This window comes from Fusarium redolens (genome assembly GCF_020744475.1).
Source record: "Fusarium redolens strain MPI-CAGE-AT-0023 chromosome Unknown BKA55scaffold_1, whole genome shotgun sequence".
NCBI lineage: Eukaryota > Fungi > Ascomycota > Sordariomycetes > Hypocreales > Nectriaceae > Fusarium > Fusarium redolens.
Genome location: NW_025763664.1, coordinates 2,904,409 through 2,918,188, shown reverse-complemented (window position 1 = coordinate 2,918,188; position 13,780 = coordinate 2,904,409). Strand labels below are relative to the sequence as shown.

At 48.9% G+C, this 13,780-nt stretch overlaps 6 protein-coding genes across 6 annotated transcripts; 4 read left to right on the top strand and 2 right to left on the bottom strand.

The window, feature by feature from the left end:
* Positions 1 to 168: 168 nt before the first annotated feature.
* BKA55DRAFT_732094 (FAR-17a/AIG1-like protein) lies at positions 169 to 1,371 on the bottom strand. Its single transcript, XM_046201217.1, has 2 exons — positions 635 to 1,371; positions 169 to 583 (listed from the first exon to the last, which is right to left on the bottom strand). The coding sequence occupies exons 1-2, from the start codon at positions 1,165 to 1,167 to the stop codon at positions 409 to 411; spliced, it is 708 nt and encodes a 235-aa protein (XP_046056683.1). The 5' UTR covers positions 1,168 to 1,371; the 3' UTR covers positions 169 to 408.
* Positions 1,372 to 1,590: 219 nt separating this feature from the next.
* Positions 1,591 to 3,557, top strand: BKA55DRAFT_532535 (uncharacterized protein; the record flags this gene model as incomplete). The annotated part of the gene is made up of 3 exons (XM_046189355.1): positions 1,591 to 1,657; positions 1,709 to 3,369; positions 3,420 to 3,557. The coding sequence occupies 3 exons, from the start codon at positions 1,591 to 1,593 to the stop codon at positions 3,555 to 3,557; spliced, it is 1,866 nt and encodes a 621-aa protein (XP_046056682.1).
* A 3,526-nt stretch (positions 3,558 to 7,083) lies between these two features.
* Positions 7,084 to 8,817, top strand: BKA55DRAFT_550027 (uncharacterized protein). The gene is made up of 4 exons (XM_046191246.1): positions 7,084 to 7,274; positions 7,336 to 7,390; positions 7,459 to 8,361; positions 8,415 to 8,817. The coding sequence occupies exons 1-4, from the start codon at positions 7,266 to 7,268 to the stop codon at positions 8,564 to 8,566; spliced, it is 1,119 nt and encodes a 372-aa protein (XP_046056681.1). The 5' UTR covers positions 7,084 to 7,265; the 3' UTR covers positions 8,567 to 8,817.
* Positions 8,818 to 8,973: 156 nt separating this feature from the next.
* Positions 8,974 to 10,543, top strand: BKA55DRAFT_602005 (uncharacterized protein). Its single transcript, XM_046196557.1, has 2 exons — positions 8,974 to 9,679; positions 9,729 to 10,543. Exons 1-2 carry the CDS (start codon positions 9,166 to 9,168, stop codon positions 10,316 to 10,318), a joined length of 1,104 nt encoding a protein of 367 aa, XP_046056680.1. The 5' UTR covers positions 8,974 to 9,165; the 3' UTR covers positions 10,319 to 10,543.
* Positions 10,544 to 11,593, bottom strand: BKA55DRAFT_550023 (uncharacterized protein). The gene is made up of 4 exons (XM_046191245.1): positions 11,235 to 11,593; positions 11,067 to 11,184; positions 10,911 to 11,015; positions 10,544 to 10,860 (listed from the first exon to the last, which is right to left on the bottom strand). The coding sequence occupies exons 1-4, from the start codon at positions 11,238 to 11,240 to the stop codon at positions 10,571 to 10,573; spliced, it is 519 nt and encodes a 172-aa protein (XP_046056679.1). The 5' UTR covers positions 11,241 to 11,593; the 3' UTR covers positions 10,544 to 10,570.
* Positions 11,594 to 12,038: 445 nt separating this feature from the next.
* On the top strand, positions 12,039 to 13,769 carry BKA55DRAFT_497065 (iron hydrogenase; the record flags this gene model as incomplete). Its single annotated transcript, XM_046186430.1, has 1 exon — positions 12,039 to 13,769. One exon carries the CDS (start codon positions 12,039 to 12,041, stop codon positions 13,767 to 13,769), a length of 1,731 nt encoding a protein of 576 aa, XP_046056678.1.
* Between the last annotated feature and the right edge of the window lie 11 nt (positions 13,770 to 13,780).

Below are 13,780 nucleotides of genomic sequence, written 5' to 3'. Positions count from 1 at the left end.
ATAAACTTTGGCGGCACAGTTGGTCTATGTTCTATTCTGCTGCACAGTTTGATCGTCAAAGTTGAGGAACTTTGGTGGGGTGTGTTTGTGAGGTTGAAGGGAATGGATGTTTGTGTGAGAGCGGGGCCACTCACTGCAATACTAACTGGTTGTCCTCGCCATTTAACACCCAAGACTTGACATTATGTTCAGCAATTATTCATAAGTTCTGACTCTAAAAGTGAGATGTTTATGTTGAGTTCTCTTGAATATATTCTTCCAATATATGGACAAGGCCTGTTGCCCTTCTATGTTTCAGTGATTGACACCACGCCAAACAATGTCTATTGCCTCTATCCTTCATGTCATCGCCCCTATTTTTACACGTCTATATACTTTGGTATTTGCCTCATTCATTGATTTAGAAGGTCACTGAAGCTTCTTGAGAGGCTTATGTACCTCCCTTTCTGCTCTTTCGTAGCCATTGACTCGGCCATACACCCACTTGAGGAACGAGGAAGAGACTGTAACTAGCCCAGCTGAAAATGTGAACAGCATTACTCGCTGGGTCGTGGAAAGAAGTTCGAATAGAGGATATGGGTACCTATAGATGTTAGTATTCGGCCGACTCGCCGAGAAGTCAAGAACAACGTACCATCCATTGTGGCTAAAGCAGAGCTCAACCCAATACCAATAGGCAAAGGCAATGACAGTGCTGATTGCCATAATGCCGTAAGCTGGGATGGTCCAAGGAGGGCTAAGAAGAACCAGATCTAGACTAAGGAGTACTGCAGGCGCAAGATGAAATCCCATATCAGGGATAATGTGCAGATAGAAGTCATCAGGCATGAGCAGTTTGGGGTCAATTAGCCTCAGACCCCAATACAAGATTGAGATGACAACTTCCAGAGGCGTAGCAAGAACAGCAACGGCATTCTTTGCCTGGAAGAGTATTCGGCTGAGGGTAATATCGGCCAATGCCCCGAGTACAAAGGCAATGAGTGATGCTGAAAGGCCAATAATGGTAAGGAACTGCATATGCCATCCGTAAGACCTGGCTATAGGCGTATCCCAGACTGTGAGAAAGTGGAAGTTGTAACTGAAAGAGGCTATTCCGATGATATGAAGCAATAGCGAGACATCTCGTGAGGGCGACGTAAGCCGTTGAAGGGGGTGATGAGGTGCCATGATGATGGTGTTCCAAAGAGGTTATCCAAGTGAGACCTACAAGTCGCAGGCGAGAGGAAAGATTTTATCAAGTAGAACGGAAAATAGGAAAGAAAGACTAGAAACGTTTGCGTTTCATGTACTATTTCACATGATTTAAAGCAAGGAAACGAACCTGATTTGACCCGTCGTCGGAGCCGGAGTCTCGGACCTCATGGGATCCCGTTTACGTTTAATAGATTTCATGACCTCAATGTGGACCTGACAGCACTGTGCCTAGTGGGGCATAGAGAAGCCACAATTCGAGGTCGTGCCACATGAGGCTGAATTTGCCTTGACAACAATCTTAGCCTGTCGCAAAGTGTAAATCAACCAAAACTGCATCTGAGTCGCAACATCTTAGAAACAACGGATTTACGTTTCTGGAGCAGGCCGATAACCAAGATGGCCTCAGACGATGAAAATCGCTCACAGAAGCGTAATCATTCAGAGTTTCGCGACGATGCGTCCGGTACAACATTTCCTATCGCGCGACAGTTAACGATGCTAACAAATCGTCCAGACAGCTCCTCCGACGATGACATGGGCCCTCAACTGCCCTCGCAAGCACCCAAGAAGAAGAGAAGAGTACTTCCCCACGAAAAGCTCTACGTCGCGGCTTTGCCAAAGTCGCCCCGATACTCAAAGTCCCTGATGCACAAGGAACAGATCCTCTTTGCGACATGGACTCCCCTGACCGAATTCCTCATCACCTCTTCGATTGATGGTGTAGTCAAGTTCTGGAAGAAGATTGCACAAGGCATTGAGTTTGTCAAGGAGTTTAAGGCGCACAATGGCGAGATTAAGTCAGTTTCCGTGAGTAAGGATGGTCGAAGCTTCGCGACTGCTGGTGTGGACGAAACAGTCAAGATCTTCGATGTTATCACGTTCGACCTATTATCCATGATCTCTCTTAATTACGCTCCCAACTGCGTATGCTGGGTTCACAGCAAGGGCGCCTCCCTGCCACTCTTGGCTGTATCCGAGGAAACGAAACCCTTGATTCATATCTACGACGGACGAGGCGAGAAGGAAGAGGCTATTCACACTATCAAGGGCTTACATAGGAAGCCTGTGCATCTAATGACGTTCAACGAGGCATATGACTGTGTGGTGTCCGCTGATGAGGGTGGTATGCTCGAATATTGGCGACCGAGCGGCGACTACGAAAAGCCAGACGGAGTTTTTGAGTACAAGAGTTCGACCAACCTCTTCGATTTTAAAAAGGCTAAGTCGGTGCCGTCATGTCTTTCTATCTCTCCCAATGGCAAGAGCTTGGTAGCTTTTTCTTTGCCGGATAGGAAAATACGTATCTTTGACTTTGCAACAGCCAAATTACATCGCGAGTACGACGAATCTTTGCAGGTTGCTGAAGAGATGCACCGTTCAGGGGCGGGGACTGCTAAACTTGATAATGTCGAGTTCGGACGTAGGGCAGCTCATGAGAGAGACATCGAATCGCAGACGCTCAAGTACAAGTCCAATGTTATCTTCGACGAGTCAGGGAACTTTATCATTTACGGCTCCATGCTGGGGATCAAGGTTCTTAATACATATACCAATCAAGTGGTCAAGGTGTATGGCAAGGATGAGAACTTCCGCGCTGTCAACATCGCCATATACCAAGGAGCACCCCAGAAGAAGGGAGTGACGACAGTAGAGATGGGTGCTTCCAGTAACCCCCTTTTACAGGAAGCGGAGACTCGAGATCCAATTCTGGTTGCCACTGGTGTTGGTAAGGTGCGGTTTTACATGTTTTCAAACGAGGAAGACATCTCCAAGTCGACACGAGACGTACAGAACGAGAAACCGACGATGCTGGGCAACAAGAAGGACGCACAAGCGAAGAAGACCGAGACGGGTACCGGAGCCGTTATTCACACTACATATGGAGACATTCACATCCGCCTTTTCCCTGACGCAGCACCAAAGACCGTTGAGAACTTTGTCACACATTCTAAGAACGGCTACTACAACAACACAATATTCCATCGTGTAATCCGCAAGTTCATGATCCAGGGTGGAGATCCTCTCGGTGATGGTACTGGAGGCGAGAGTATCTGGGGCCGTGAGTTTGAAGACGAGTTCAGTAGCCTTAAGCACGATAAGCCATTTACAGTCAGCATGGCCAATGCAGGACCTAACACGAATGCCAGCCAGTTCTTTATCACAACAGAGAAGACGGTGAGTTTATTTCCTGTTCTTCATGATGAGCATGTACTGATGTTGAATAGCCATGGCTAGATGGAAAGCACACGATTTTTGGTCGTGCTACCCAGGGATTTGACATCATCCACAAAATTGAGAATGTGCGGACGCACAAGGAGAAGCCTGAGGAGGATATCAAGGTGCTTAACATTGATATCATATAGTAATACTTCTGAACGGGCACAAGCCTGCAACATCGGAACCGCCCACATCGCCATATTGATAACGACAAGATAGGACTAGCTCGCTTTTGACATGCTGTAAGATCTCGAAGATCACAAATCTATCTCGATCTTCACGGAATATCCGGTAACCTCAGGTCGGGCTGAGTCAAAATGGGGCAAGGCAAGTGCCTAGGTGTAGGTAGGTAGATCTGAGCAGAAGCATTCTTTGGGCGTTATATGAATCGCACGTTCCTACCTAGTTGACGTTGAAATGACAGCAGAAAAGAGCCAAGGAGGGCATATGTCCCCTCTGCTCTATTCACTACCATGGCTTTCCCAGTCGTCAGTGCTGCCATCGCCACCCGAGTTTCCTCTTACGCGCTGGTGACTGTGAAGGAAGGAAGAAAAGGAGAAAGCGGAATATGACTCATTCCTAAAAGTATGTGAAGTATTAGATATTAAAGAAAAGTTTTATTTATCTCTTAAATATCTTCCCCCCCAGCTGGTTTGTGCAAAGTATATGCGATTAAGGTTAATGACTACGTGGCCAGAGTCATTATTTTGGCACACACCTCGATTTTGAACATGGCGTTCGAGCGAGAGCTGGGGCGAAGGGTGCTATGGCTAGGATAACGACGACGGGCGATGATGTAATGAGCAGTGTCGTCTTTCCCTCTGCTGAAGAGGTCACGATTGCCACGATTTGCAAAGTGAAGTGAAAGTGAAAGGACTTAAGGGGCGGAAGGAGTCGGCAAGTTGTGGTACTTTAGAGGAAGGTGGGAATGCCAGAACGCAGTTCAAGGCCCTGAGTTACTCTGTAGTTGCAAAATTGGCTTGGGATGTCATCTACGAGCGACACCAAGGCAACTGTTGTCTGACGATTCCATCCGTAGGAGTTAGATAACCTAATAGATACGAACAGATAAAAACAACTGCTGTGTTGTAGACCATTCTTCCCCGGTAGTTAAGAGAACCAGCAAAAAGGATGGGAGTCCTGTAGTCAAGATAGCAGGAGGAAAGACGGAATCACTAACCTACCTCATCTCTTTTCACCAAGAGCTCTACTTCCTATCTCATCAACCAGAGTCATCCTCCAGGCAGGAATCACTCTCCATCGTGAGAAGACACAGAAAGTGCAATCCCTACTGCGCTCGACAATAAAAACCCCTTCCAGCTCCGTTTTCATCTCCTCATCTCCTCATCTCCTTCATCTTCTCGACCCGCCCCCGAGACACCAGTCGTCTTCCTCTTCCTGCTATTCCCTTCGCTCTTCACAGCATCCTTCAACTCTATCTTCCCAGCCCTGTTCCTACATGTCGGTCATCTTCCCTTCCTTGCCGTTATACCTACGCTCTGCCATCCCATCTTGTCGGCATCATCTCAGAAGACTGTACGCTGTTGCTTCATCGCCAAGCCTTAGCTCGGTTCGACATACACAGCTGTGTCTCATCACTGATGAGTTTCCCGCCTTAGGTAAGAACTTCCTCAGTGAACCGAGTGGATCTTCAGTGAAGATACCGCTAATCTACTGAGCGTCCATCTTATTTCTCTTGGTGCGCACGCGCTGGTGACAACCGTCATCCTTCTGAGAGGTGAAGCTTCGGGGAGGGGGACTCCTTCGCTGCCGACTACGATGACCTCAGAACTCCAAATCAGGGAGTGGGATCAGGCATTTGTTGGGGAATGGTTCTTTTCAGAAGAAGTGGCAGCGAGAGAGGGAGCCATCGATTGGTTTGGATCTTGGGCGGTAGATGGAATGGTTGTACTCTAGAGTAGACTTCACTCAACACTCTGTTTGACTTCACCCTCAATGGACGAGCGATCATTCATTTCACCGTTTTTGTTCCACCTTGCTCCATTGCCTTGACTTGCTTCGAGAGCCGAGTTGGATGCTTTCACGAATATGCATTCGCTGCCCTAGGCCGCGGTCGTGTCGTATCCAAGAGGACGCTGCCGACGAGAAAACAACTCGGCCATCCGCCAAGTCGAGAGTTGCATCGCAGAGTCCTAGAATGTCCTGGACTATGAATGGACATGATGACATGGCAGATGATGCATTTCTCGAGGTCCATGAATTGGCGCTGCGACTCCTCGGACATGCTCAATTTGTATGTGCCGATCGTCTTGCTACTGTATAGGATAAGGCTGATCTAATTCTCCTGCATCAGGACTCCAACCAGAGATACATGAGATGATGCAACCGAGATTCGAAACAATATGGCCCCCGTCAACGACGACGTGTCTCAGATCCTCCAATAGCTCATCCAGCTGCAAACCCGACTATTCAAATAACGTCGCAATTTTTCAGGATGGCGCAAAATGGCGACTCTGAAGCGCCAACCAAGAAGAGCAATGCCGACTTCAAGGCCATGTTCCTCGCTAGCGGCAAGTCCGAAGACAAGAAAACGGAGGACGGGGAAGAGGAGAAAGAGTCTGAGTTCTGAGCAAGGAGTTTGGAAATTTATTTTTGAGTGCAACATCATATAGCATAGTGTAATTTATTATAATATGATGATATTTAGGGGGTTAAGGATGGGAAAGGGTGGGATGAAACTGTACCTAGTACAGCTATTAAATGCAAATAATTATGTCTATTTAGAATAAAAAAAAAGGTATTCCGTTATTATTGCGTTATTCGATTCGATATGATGTTCACTTTTCGATTGACTGGAGCTTGTTTTCTATATCAGTGATAGTAGCTCCGGAGCGTTGTCATACACGCCTGGAACGATGGATAGGGTGAGCCAACTCCAACAGAGCTCACCTGGCTCTGCTGAGTCGTGCGATTAGCTGTATAACGAGAAGAAAATTCGCCTCGTAGGTCATCTCAGCCTCAGCTATCCTTCTGCAGAAAACTTCTCGCCTATCCAGGGAGCTTGATCAGATACACCTGCTGACTTCGGTACTGAATACGGTGGTGGTAGTGTTGGTTTTGGTGGTGCTTTGATGGGCCCCTACGGGAACAACAATGAAAAGCCAACAGCCACGAATGGCATATAACCAATGAGAATGAAAGGTTAATTGCGTGCACGAAAGCTCTGCCGATAGAGGTGTAGGAGGGAGCACAGAAGTCGTATTAAGCATGGTATTGCAAAGCTCAACTCCAGACCATGAATGTTCTGATATAATTCACCTCAACAACAAAGAACTTTTAGCCCAACGGCTGCCCCTATAAACGTCTGGCTTTAATTAGTGCAAAAACACACCAGCCAAAGTGGCAAGTAGTGGCCATTTTCATCTTTTGGCTCAAGGTGAGTCAAGCTAAAAATCTGGAGCTTCCTTCCCGTTCACTTAGACAATGGGTACTTGATCCTCCACCAGGATTGCACGCTTCCGCCCTGTACCTCTTGTGATCGCTGCTAAACCGGCCAGCTAGAGTGCGGGGCAAAGTTCATTCCATCCAATCAGTGGTGGGATAATCGAACCTGACAACCGTGGAGTGACTCTCTTGAGTGTGACACACCGAGGCCGGCGCAAAGGGAAAAGGAAGGAAGAAAGGGACAGGTCAGGGTCTGGAAACCTCATAAACTATAATTTTTTGGCCCTTGTTGAGACGACTTCTTTTATGTTATTCTTCCTTTTTCACACTCGACTCCTATTATCATATTCCTCCTTCTGTGGTGCTCTCAGATTCGCGCAATTGAATCTCTCTTCTCTTTACATCCCACTCTGACTTGTATCCCCTCTAACCCCACCATCGCCGTCACCATGTCTTCTGTAAGTCCATCTCTTTGAGCTCTCTGCTCTCAATGTGAGGGGTGACTCACGATAATGTCAGTTTTTCATTCCCAACAAGAATGTTGGCAATCAAGCCGACTCGGAAGATTGGAGAAGTAAGCATCTGCCATAAGCTCTGGCTTACACAATTTGTCCCTCCACCGCATGTATTAATTATTCCTAGTTCGCGGCTACAACCCTCTGACTCCCCCCGATCTCCTTCAACACGAAATCTCCCAAACCCCCGAGTCCAAGAAGACCGTTCTACAAGGTCGTAATGAGACTGTGGCCGTTGTTAATGGCACTGACGAGAAGAACCGATTGCTTGTCGTCATTGGTCCTTGTTCCATCCACGATCCTGCTGCCGCCCTAGCCTACTGCGACCTCCTCTTGAAGGAGAAAGAGAAGCACAAGGATGAACTTCTCATCGTCATGCGATCTTACCTCGAGAAGCCACGCACAACTGTTGGCTGGAAGGGTCTGATCAACGACCCTGATATCGATGGCAGCTTCCAGATCAACAAGGGTCTGCGAATCTCTCGCCAACTCTTTGTCGACCTTACCGCCAAGGGCATGCCTATTGCCAGTGAAATGCTGGACACTATTTCTCCCCAGTTCCTCGCCGATCTGCTCTCAGTGGGTGCCATTGGCGCCCGTACAACCGAGAGCCAGCTTCATCGTGAGCTTGCCAGTGGTCTGAGTTTCCCCGTGGGCTTCAAGAACGGAACCGATGGTTCTCTGAACGTCGCCATTGATGCCATTGGTGCAGCCCAGCACCCCCACCACTTCCTCTCCGTTACCAAGCCTGGTGTTGTCGCCATCGTTGGTACTGAGGGCAACAATGATTGCTTCGTCATCCTTCGTGGTGGTTCCAAGGGTACCAACTTCGATGCCGAGAGCATTGCTGCTGCCAAGGAAGCGCTCAAGAAGAAGGGCGTGCGACAGCGAGTTATGGTCGACTGCAGTCACGGTAACTCTTCTAAAGACCACAAGAACCAGCCCAAGGTTGCTGCCGATATTGCCGGCCAGATCTCCAAGGGAGAGGAGGGTATCATGGGAGTCATGATTGAGAGTAACATCAATGAGGGTAAGTCACAGTCCACATCTTCAACAGAATCACCATCAGCTAACTCGTCAAAGGTAACCAAAAGGTTCCCGCTGAGGGCAAGTCGGGACTCAAGTATGGTGTAAGCATCACCGATGCTTGTATCAGCTGGGAAGACACTGTCTCAACACTCGACACTCTTGCGCAGGCCGTGAAAGACCGCCGAAAACTCTCAAACGGAGCTTAAAGTCTGATTTCTACCACATTCTGGGCATGTAATACGTTTAGCGCTCGATCCAAAACAATGTTTCTTGGGATTGGGGTTGCATATTGTTGCAATAGCTCGCATATTTGGTTCAAGGCTTGGAGTTTAATGGGTTGTTGATTCAAAGGATAGATAAAAAAGCATGAAGCAAAATGGTGGAATTTGGCAAGCAACAGAGAATAAGAAAATAGGCGATAATTCAATATGAAATAGTCAGGTTTCTATTGTGTAAATCAGCAGTTTCCCTGCCTGAATGTATCACATACTGTCCCTTGCAGACGTGCACACTGTGGTAGCTAAGTTGTTATGGCACGATGTTATGCTCTGGCATCGTCTTATTAACACTGTGCTACTAAGCTTCCAACTGGCGTTTTTTGAACAACGAGCAACTCATCATCTCACACCTTAAACAATCACCAACCCGCTTACCAAAGATTCTCGCAGTGATTTCCGCATCTCAATCATCACCCAACAGCTCATTAAATTCCTTCACTACTCGAATATCCTCAATAACAGTTAACCCCGCGCAATCACTCAGCTTCATCGATAAGGAGACGCGCTTGAGCGCCCAGGTCGCGAATATGGTACGCGACTACTCACCACCTGAATCGCCGCTCTCATCAGTGGACGAGTCAGACCAATACGAAGAGGATGGTCACGAATACGATGAATCGACACTGCGACCCTCAAAGCGCCAGAGACTCGAAGCCGGTTCAACCACATCATCTGCTGTAGTTCCTGATGTCGAAGCCGAAGCTGTCCCTGAGCCCGATCCCCTCGAGGGCATGTCCGATGTGTCATCGGATACCTCAGGCGATATCCCCAGTTCCCCGATCAATGCTCGTCTCGACGAAGAAGACTTCCAGGAACAAGTCACGAAATGCGACTGGGATGGGTGTCCAGCGGGCGACCAGGGCAACATGGACAAGCTGGTCGAACACATCCATAACTCGCATATTGAGAATCGACAGAAGAAGTATACCTGCGAATGGATGAGCTGTACTCGAAAGGGCCTGCCGCATGCCAGTGGCTATGCACTCAAGGCGCACATGCGCAGCCATACAAGGGAGAAGCCTTTTTACTGCTACTTACCTGGTATAGTCACCTCTGCAGATTTTCTGTGTAATATGCTAACTCGCTGCAGAATGCGACCGATCTTTTACGCGAAGCGACGCATTAGCCAAGCACATGCGTACGGTTCACGAGACAGAAGCACTCCGTCCATCTGACCCTGTTCCCAAGTCGATGCAAGCTGGGCCACAGGGCAAGGGAGGCAAGATAAAAATCATCATGAAGACCAACCAACAATCGCAAGGCCCTCATGACGACATGGACGATGCTGCTAACGGCGATGAATCCAACGCCGAGTACTTTACACCATTGACACCGGATCTCTTCACCCCTGATGAGCTTGAGCTTCCTGTCGACAAGCTGTACCGGAAGTGCCATTGGGAGAGCAAGTGGGCCGAGGAGATTGGAGAGTCTCTTACGAAAGAGTGCAAAGAGTGGGAGGAAATGTACTACAAGGAGTGGCTCGAGAAGGAGGTGTTACTCTCGCAGGTCATCAAGAGCGAGGTCAATTGGCATGAGCGACGACAGGCTATTCTTACAGGGGTTGTCGATGTCCACGTTCCTGGTGCCGTGGATAGCGTCGAGGGTGAGGGAAGAAACGGTGCGAACGTTGAAAGTGAGGGAGTCGCCAACGGGACAAAGGTGGCAGAGCTCACTGCGTAGGAAAATCTTTCACGAAGGAGCACCAATATCTTGACACCTCGGCGAAATCCAGCTAGAATTCGTCGGATACCTCGACCATGGCAGGTCTAGCTGCACGCTTTTGTACCATAAACTTTTCACGGGAAGGGAGTTGAGGGAGTTGGGTTATGAGGAAACTGGGAGCACAACACACGGGCTATAGTTCCCGATACAGCTGACTAAAATCATGATTTAATTCTAAACGATACACATATACGCCCCCATAGCATGTTCTCACAGAGCCTTCTTCTTAGCCCGGTACGATTGAGAGTTCTTGAAAGGGAACCCGCTCGTGCTCTGGTCAAACTTGTGGTACCGGCTCGTCATGGCTGTATCACCAGCAAACATCACACAGTACAATCCAAAGGTCGCAAAGACAGCACTACCTACGCAGCCCAGTAGAAACCCCGTTTCGCCAGTCCAGGAATAACGACCGTAGCAGTAAAAGGCGCTCGAAGCGTGGTGAAGGGTGGATATGAGGACCGCGGCGGAAGCATAGGGAGACGGCGCGCCTTCGGGGGCTTCTGGTGTCGGGAGTTAGAGAATGCGACTCTGAAAGAGAGGAGTTTGCTACCTTTTGAAGTAGTATCGAGAGGAAGAACGCCTGAGAGAACCACCACAGTGAGGCCGAGCGCAAGCAGAGCGAGTCCTAAAGAGCGGCCAAAGTACATTTCCAAAGCTAGCGAGTTGTTAGTCGATACGATAGCGAGGAGCTGTAAGGGAGCCCAACTGGTAGATGTCTCATTGTCAGCTCGAAGAAGAGACCCAACAAACGATGGCCAGAGAATAAGAGGGAGAGCTTGCGTGCTCAACCAGAGAAAGTTACCATAGGTGTATGAAGCGATGGCCTAGTAATTGTCAGTAGGTCAATTAAGAGCTTGAAGGTGAAAGCGTATACACTCATTGTTCGAACTGTGTATAAGTATTGTTTGATTGAAATAAAATGAAAAGCAAGGTTACTATTTGGTTAAAGTAGAAGCTACAATTGAAGATGCAAGTTGAAGCTGAAACTCTAGAGCTGATCATATGTCAAGAAGTCAGAGGCTTAGACCACCCAGGCATCGACGTCACCACCAACAAGGTATGTGCCCCATCGCATCCGGCTGGTCTTCCAATCATGGAACCCCCCACTCCCGAACCGAGAGGCTAGACCAGTCTGTTGACTCTGTTGTACAGTGGTTCGCCACCGAAATTTATAGAGCCGCTTCTGTCTGGTCCGATCTCGCTTGTCCACTGTTCCGCGGAGAGGCCCAGAATGTGGAGGGTCTAAAAATCACCATTGCAAATCACACCGTTTTTATTGCCTATCTATTACTTTGGCACGGCCTGATACGCCGTCTTCGCCGTGTCCGGTCCTCCGAGGAGTTATACAAAACCAGGCCCATGTGTAAGCCAACCTGGGATTGAGTGACTATCATAACATTTCATACATTATCTTTGGCTTGAACTTGAGACCTTTTTGTTCTTATATTAATATTTCTTCTCGTTGATCTTTCATTACTGCAAACCTTCAGGAAAAGACTGCAGGTTTATTTGTCAGCTAGTTTGCTCCAGTCACAATTACATCCAAGTCCCCAGTTAAAAATTCCCGAGAGGCAACTTCCACTTCGACAAGAACACCCTACCATCGACAAACTCTCACACTTCCAACAACGGCCTCCTTTTCTACCTCATACAATCTCTCTTCAAAACAACCGGCGCCATGAGTGCCATTCTCTCTGCCGACGACCTCAACGACTTCATCTCTCCTGGCGTCGCTTGCATCAAACCCGTCGAGACTCTCCCCGCTGCCCCGCCCCCGCAATCACAATCTCTCGAGACCGAAGTTATACTTGACGGCCAACAGCCCGCTACGAATCCGAATGCGCCCGCTCAGATCTCCCTCACAGACTGTCTAGCCTGCTCCGGTTGTGTTACATCCGCCGAGGCTGTCCTAGTGAGCCTCCAGAGCCATGCCGAAGTCCTCACAACCCTTGATTCGGCCCCAGCCTTGAAGTTGGTGACAGACGACAGTGGCAAGTTTAGAGTGGAAGGTCTAGAGGACGAGAACGCAAAGCTCTTTGTTGTCAGTGTGAGCCCTCAAACAAGGGCCAACTTAGCGGCAGCATGTGGCGGGGGCGTGTCAGAGGGCGATGCAGGGCACATGCTGGACAACCTCTTTCGTGGTCCATCGGGAATCGCCAGTGGCGGCAAATATAATAACGAATTCACATGGGTGGTTGACACCAATACTGCAAGAGAGGCAACCCTCGTTCTTGGAGCAGATGAAGTTCTCGGCCCCTCTCAGACCGAAACCGCAACCCCAGCCAGACCCATCTTAGCCTCGTCCTGCCCTGGCTGGGTGTGCTACGCGGAAAAGACACATCCACACGTTCTACCCCATATTTCAAAGGTGAAGTCGCCACAGGCCTTAATGGGCACATTACTAAAGACGACACTGAGTCGAACACTGGGTATTGCTCCTGGCCGTATCTGGCATCTGGCTGTTATGCCTTGCTTTGACAAGAAACTTGAGGCAAGCAGAGAGGAGTTGACCGAGGAGGTTTGGGCTGAAGGAGAGACTCGGGGACGAGGAGTTCGCGATGTCGACTGTGTCATCACAAGTAAGGAGATTCTCATGCTCGCCGAGTCAAGAGGTCTCAGCTTTTTCAATATCCCCAAGACGCCGCTGCAAAGCAAAACTTTAACCCCATTCCCTGATCCAAAGCTCCACGAGTTTCTTTTCCCTCGGAAACGTACCAGAAATGTACCTCGCGAAGCCGGCACTTCAGGGGGTCTGCTATATCATATACTCAAGAGCCGGGCGGCACAGACCCCTGGCGCAGAGATTGTGCATACTCGTGGCCGTAACGTTGATGTTGCTGAGTACTCAGTGTTGGTGAATGGCGAGCCAGTCTTCCGTGCTGCCCGATATTATGGCTTCAGAAATATTCAAAATCTCGTTCGAAGATTAAAGCCGGCCAGGCCGTCTCGAATGCCCGGTGGCAAGCCTTTTGGAAGTGCTCGAAAGCCTGCAGGCAAGGCAGCCTCTCTCGAGTATAGTTATGTTGAAGTGATGGCATGCCCTGGCGGCTGTACAAATGGCGGCGGCCAAATAAAAGTCGATGACCCCGTTGTCATGGAAAGAAAGAATTACTCCGGAAATCCAGGTCCTCAAGAGCAAAAGCTGTGGTTGTCAGAGGTCGACGAGGCATACTTCTCCGGAGATGAGGCGGGCACTGAGGTTTCCGTTGACGGGACTGCCGAGACTATTGGTGGCATTTCCCATTCATATATAAATGATACCCTGGCGCATTGGGCGGAAGTTACAGGTATTGGCTTAGATAGACTGGCGTTTACGACATATCGTGAGGTTATTAGCGATGTTGGAAAGGATACAACGACGGATGAGACGGTGGTGCAGCTGGCCGGAAAGATTGGGGGTGGATGGTAGAAGCATGTCGA